The following is a 6,108-nucleotide window of genomic DNA, read 5'->3' on the forward strand; positions in this document are numbered from 1 at the left end:
GATTTCAAATGTTTTCTTTTTTTTTTCATAGTGATAATTCACAGGTATTCCAAGCTGACACGGTAACACCTAGAGGAAATAACACAACGGTTATGACACCACACTGTCTGGTAAGAAAATGCTTGTAGCAGCCTCGGTTGGCCATGACTTGTGCAGTTGGTTTTAACTAGTGGTTCTCAATCTTGAGTGTGTACCTGGAAGGCTTATTAAAATAGACTCCTGGCCCTCAATCCCAGATTTTCTGATCCTGGAGGTCTGGGGCGGGACCTGAGAGTTTGTATTTCTAACAAGTTCCCAGTTTGAGAAACACTGTTCCAAACATCACTGAAGGAAAAATAAACACGTTAACTGCAGTTATGTGTGCTTTGCTGCAGCTGCAACGGAGTTAACTTTTAAATCCCATGTGGATTTAACATTGAGATTTGTTTTTATCTGGCTTCCAATTTTTAAAAGAACGTCCTAATTTTGAGAGGAAAATTTGCAGGGTCTCCTAAGAGTAGTTTTCAGGCATTTAGTTCGACTTTTATCTCGCATTTATCTTGAATTGAAAATATAATTTGCTGGGGCACCTGGGTGGCTCAGTCAGCTAAGTGTCCGACTTCAGCTCAGGTCATGATCTCACGGTTCGTGGGTTTGAGCCCCACATCGGGCTCTGTGCTGACAGCTAGCTCAGAGCCTGGAGCCTGTTTCAGATTCTTTGTCTCCCTCTCTCTCTGACCTTCCCCTACTCATTCTGTCTCTCTTTCTCTCTCAAAAATAAATAAAACATTAAAAAAAAGAAAAGGAAGTTTGTTTTTCACAGTGTTATAATGTAATCTCTAAATTATAAGTCTTATTCATTAATTATCCTGTAAACATAGGAAATAGTTTGTAGATCAGTAAACCAAAATGAACAAATGATTTACTAAATGAATCTCTTTATTGATGTAAAATTCATATACGGTTAACTAATTGAAAGTATTCAATTCAGGGGCAGTTAGTGCAGTTACAGTGTTGTTCAACTACCACCTCTCTCTGGTTTCAAAAAGCACACATTGTTGTCTTGTTTTTCAGGTTGAAAGCTTTCAGTCTTTCATCACTGAGTATGATATTAGCATAGGTTTTGGTAAATGCCCTTTATCATGTTAGGGAGGTTCCTTTCTACTCCTACTTACTTGAGTATTTTTATCATCAAAGCATGTTGAATTGTTTCAAATGCTTTTCCTGCATTTATTGAGCTAATCATGTGGTTTTTCCCCCTCTGTTCTGTTAACATGATGCATTACATTGATTTTCTTGTATGGAACCACATTTGCATTCCTAGGATAAATCCCACTTGGTCCTACTGTATAATGCTTTTAATGTACTGTTGGATTTGGTTTGCTATTATTTTCTTGAGAATTTTTCCATTTGTATTCATAAGCAATGTTAGTCTGTAATTTTCTTGTAGTACCTTTGCTGGCTTTGGTAACAGGGTAATGCTGATCTAATAGAATGTGTTAGAAAATGTTTCTCCTCTTCTATTTTTGGAAGAGTCTGAGTAGGATTGGTGTTGATTGTTCTTTAAATGTTTGGTAAAATTCACTAGTGAAGCTATATCTGGTTCTAGACTTTTCTTTGTTGGGACAGTCTTGAAACAGATTCTATCTTTGTACTTGTTTACAGGTCTATTGAGATTTTCTATTTTCTCTTGAGTCGGTTTGGTAATTTGTGTGATTTTTAGGTATTTGTCCGTTTCTTCTAGATTACCTAATTTGTTGACATATAGTTCATAAATTTTTCTTACGTGATTGTTTTAGTGAAATGTTATAGCTTGAAACTCATTTTAAACACTGCCTCCTAATCTTGAAACTGGATATTTTCCTCTTTGTAGAATGGTATCCAATATTATTTCCACAAATGCACTAATATTATACTGGGGAAAAATAGAATTGTTTGTTAAACAAATCTTCCTTCTTTTTACTTACTCATTAACTCATTCATTTACAGTATTTATTGACTGCTTGTCCATCAAAGCCCTCCATACCTACTCAATCTTTTTTCCTATTCAAACAAGTCAACAAATATTTTTAGGAACCTGCTATGTATTAAGCCCTGATCTAGTTGCCAGAGAGTTCTAACCTAGTTTGAGGGGCTGAGGGAGGAAATGACCTCTCTTAGTTGAGATCTTACTGATGTGTAGGAGATAGCTAGCTCGGGATATGGACTATAGGAGCAGATAGTACTCCAGGTAAAAAATGACATGTGTGAAAGCCTGGAAATGAAAAGGAGTATGATACATAGAGAATAGAGTGTGTAGAGAATTTGAAAGGAGTGCGTTCTAGCTAAAGTGGACATAAGGATGAAGTGGGGAGAGATGAGACTGGAGATGTAGATTAGTGCACGATCTTGTAGGGCCTTCCAGGTCATGCTAAAGACTTTTCACTTTGTCCTTCTAAGGTCAGTGTGAAACCACTGAAGAATTCTAAGTCTGTGATTGACATGACCAGATTGGCATCTCTGAAAGATTACCCAGGCTGCGAAACGGTAAGTAGATTGGAAGTGGGCAAAAGGAGATGCAGGATGATCAGATAGGAGGCAGCTGCACGGTAGCTGCAGGCTATTGTGACGGCCGTGAGCACGGAGAAGAGTAAGAGATTGGTGAGGTATTTGAAAAGTAGAACGAATTGCTGGTTAATTTGATGGAGGGTGGGCAATGGTGGAGGCAGAGATGACTACTAGGCCTCTGACTTGGGCAACTGATGGGGCGCCTAGTTGGCTCAGGTGGTTGGGCAGCCGACTTCAGCTCAGGTCATGATCTCACAGTTCGTGNTTAAAAAATTAAAAAAAAAAACATTTAGGCACCATCAATACATCATTATTTAAAGCTCTGGGAATGCACGGTATGACCTATGCAGAAAGTACAAAAGGAGAAAAAAGACCACAGGAAACAGCTTTAAAGATCACCAGTAGTACCATGAAAAAACAAGGAAAAGTATTAAGTTATGTGCTATCGAGTGGCCAGCCATGATACAGATTGTAAGATGTCCTTTGAGTTATCAAAATGGAGATTATTAATGAATTTCTTGTATTTGAAAGCAAGTTCTATGGAGAGAGGGATGGGGTGAAATAAAGCTAGATTAGATTGGGTTGAAGAATGACTGAGAAGTAAGGACTTATAAATGGCATCATACGTACTAGCTTGGTTTTTTGGGTGCGTGTTACCCTTTCTGTGTGTTAATTTCCTCCTCTGTTACACAGGAGTGTAATAGTATCTGCCTCATAGGTTTGCAGAGTATAATAATCAGTGTAAAATATCTCCATAAAACTGGAAGAAAAAGAAAAAGACTTGCAGCACATAGTATGACAATGTGAATATACTTGATACCACTGAACTGGTACATTTAAACATGGTTAAGATGGTAAATTTTATGTATGTTTTAACACAGTTTAAAGGAAAAAATGCTCATAGCGTGTAAAAAACAGTGTAATGCACTCAGCACAGCACTGACACATAGTAAGTGCTCAATAAATATTAGATGTTTTATTAGTAATAGAACATATACAGAGCAGACGTGTACCGGGCATTTTTTTTTAATGCATAATTTTCCTTAGGAATTCTAGGCTCTTAATTTGCATCATGTTCAGTTTAATATACTGTGTTTTTTTTTTCTGTGTGTTTTAAAACAAACCATCTTATATAACAGATTGTGTTTGGCACAACTGACGTCATTTACACTTACTTGATGACAGGAGTTTCAAGGCTTATTGGTTTCACTTGCTGTAACATCATTATGCATGAGCTTTTATTTTGTTCAAAGTCATCACTTCGTTATTATTGTAAGACTTATATAGGTTTATACTTGGTTTCCGGATAGATAGGCTGAATTGTCTAGGAGAATGACACAGGTAGTTAATATGCTTTTGGCAGAAGTAACAAAATCCAATTAGAAGCAACTTAAACAATAAGGGACATTTACTATCTCAAATGACAAGAAGTCTTAAGGAAAGGAGCTTCCAGGGTTGCTTAATTCAGTGGCTCAGTGATGCCATCAGACATCCAGGTTCCTTCCATCTTTCTACTTTGCTATCCTCAGCAGCCTTGCTAACCTGTGTAGCTAATAATTAGACCTGGGGTTCAAGATCCTGTGTATATCATGGTCTTGTATGTATTTACAGACGTTGAGAAAGAGATGTATCAATCTATCAGTAGTTATTTCTGGAGCATGGAATTACAGGAAGACTGTTAATTTATAGCATTTATATTTGCTTTTCACAGTGCATTAACAATACAGGTGCTTTCATTCTAGCTGATATATCACATCACAAAAGAGAAACATCATTCTGGAAAAAATACACGTATTATTGAATGATAACATGAATCATAAGTTTAAGGGTCCTGTCCTATACCAGACCGTCCTTAGAAATGGTGTGGCAGGAACCTGGAGTAGCCAAATTCATATAGATAGAAAGTAGGATGGTGGCTGCCAGGGGCTAGGAGGAGGGTGGAATGAGGGGTATTTAATGGGTTATAGTTTCACTTTTGCAAGATGAAAAGAGTTCTTGAGACTGTTTGTACAACAGTATAAATGTACGTAACATTATTGAACTGTACATTTAAAAACAGTTAAGATGGGAAATTTTATGTATATTGTATCACAATTGAAAATTTTCAAATCAGAGCTGCTTTTCATGTATTTCAGTGAAGATGAAAGAGTGTTTTAGAAAAACTTGCAGTGGTAGAGGGCATTGAAGAACCATGGGTGCCATTTCATATGCAGATAAAGATGCATATATCCAAACCTTGTAAAAATCTGCTGTCTCACAATTATTATCTGAATTAAGCTTCAATATTTTGCTCCCCACTCTCAGAAAATCATTCCACCCCGCTTCTAATGAGCAGAAACCTGAGGCCCTCTTCTTTTTCTTTTTTTTTTTAAGTAAGCTCCATGCCTAGCATGGAGCCTAACATGGGCCCAAACTCACAACCCCGAGATCAAGACCCAAGCAGAGATCAAGAATCAGATGCTTAACTTACTGAGCCCCCCTGGCGCCCCCCTGAGGCTTTCTGACTGTGGGGACCATGCCTTCCCCCCAAATTATCCCTTTGCTGTATCTCCTAAGAACTCCATAGTTCACATGCCTATTCCCCACTCTTCCACTAGGAATTCATTTTCTGGCACGTCTGTTGAATTTGGTGCAGCCTCACCTCTTCATCTCTACCCCCACCTACTCAAAGCAGAGCAGGAGAAATGTTTCATCTTCCTCTTGCAAATGATGGTGCTTTTCTTGAGCAATTTGTCCATTTTAATTTTATGACTACTGATATTTCTCTGATTAGGTTTTGCTTTTCTCATTGGCAACTACAAGCTAAATTTAATTTGTGGCCCACCCAGTAGTGAGTGTATAATACATTCCTGCCCCTGTTTTATTCTTTGTCTTGCTAGCCTACATTCAATTCACATTCAGTATCAGTCACTGCAGGAACTAGGCAGAGGCATTCGTAAACATAACACACAACTTCTGTTCAGGATTTTTTAAGTGCTTTATCTCTAGTAACTACAGGAGGAAAATGGGTTAAAATTAGCAACGGCAGTAAAGTTAAAATTCTTTCCAAAGAATTTAATGTGTTTACAATATTAATTTTCTGTGGTTTCTCTTTTGAGTGGAACTGAGCTTGATCTTCCTTAATTCCTTCACGGCAGGTAATGCTTGGGAATCAGCTTCACCCAGCACCCACCCCAATGTCCCCTACTCCTCACCCCCATGACAGCATTCCTTGGTGCTGGTGCTCTTGCTTCCTCCCAAGGACTTCCCTGCCTAGAGTGTGAGAGAAAGGCACAGTGAGAATTTTACACACACAAAATACCAGTGAAGTTTATTGACATCTCAGGAAATGCTTTATTTCTATTTTAATACCTTGTTTTGTGTAGTAAAATAACTAAGGTATTTCCTTTGCAAACACCACCTGTAGTACTTAGCCTATGGGAGATTTTCTTCCAAAACCCATCTTTTCTCCAATCAATCTTCCATGTCATTCCTAAAAGAATCAGCCAAGTCCAGTCCACATTTTGTCCAATTTAAGAGCCTTCCTGTGGTTAATGATTCTATAGCTCAAGTTCAAATCCTACCTTCCCCAGACTTTTCTCA

At 37.9% G+C, this 6,108-nt stretch overlaps 1 protein-coding gene across 3 annotated transcripts in view; it reads left to right on the forward strand.

Annotated features, from left to right (window-relative positions):
- The window catches only part of LOC144228920 (PPP2R1A-PPP2R2A-interacting phosphatase regulator 1-like), an 88,183-nt gene that overhangs the window by 6,265 nt on the left and 75,810 nt on the right, over positions 1 to 6,108 (forward strand). For all 3 annotated transcript variants that reach the window (XM_077760838.1, XM_077760837.1, XM_077760836.1), the window contains exons 3-4: positions 32 to 110; positions 2,419 to 2,505. In XM_077760838.1, the coding sequence (XP_077616964.1) occupies positions 32 to 110; positions 2,419 to 2,505 (166 nt within the window). The remainder of the gene's footprint in view (positions 1 to 31; positions 111 to 2,418; positions 2,506 to 6,108) is intronic.

This window comes from Crocuta crocuta, unplaced genomic scaffold (genome assembly GCF_008692635.1).
Source record: "Crocuta crocuta isolate KB4526 unplaced genomic scaffold, BGI_CrCroc_1.0 scaffold475, whole genome shotgun sequence".
In the NCBI taxonomy this organism is placed as follows: domain Eukaryota; kingdom Metazoa; phylum Chordata; class Mammalia; order Carnivora; family Hyaenidae; genus Crocuta; species Crocuta crocuta.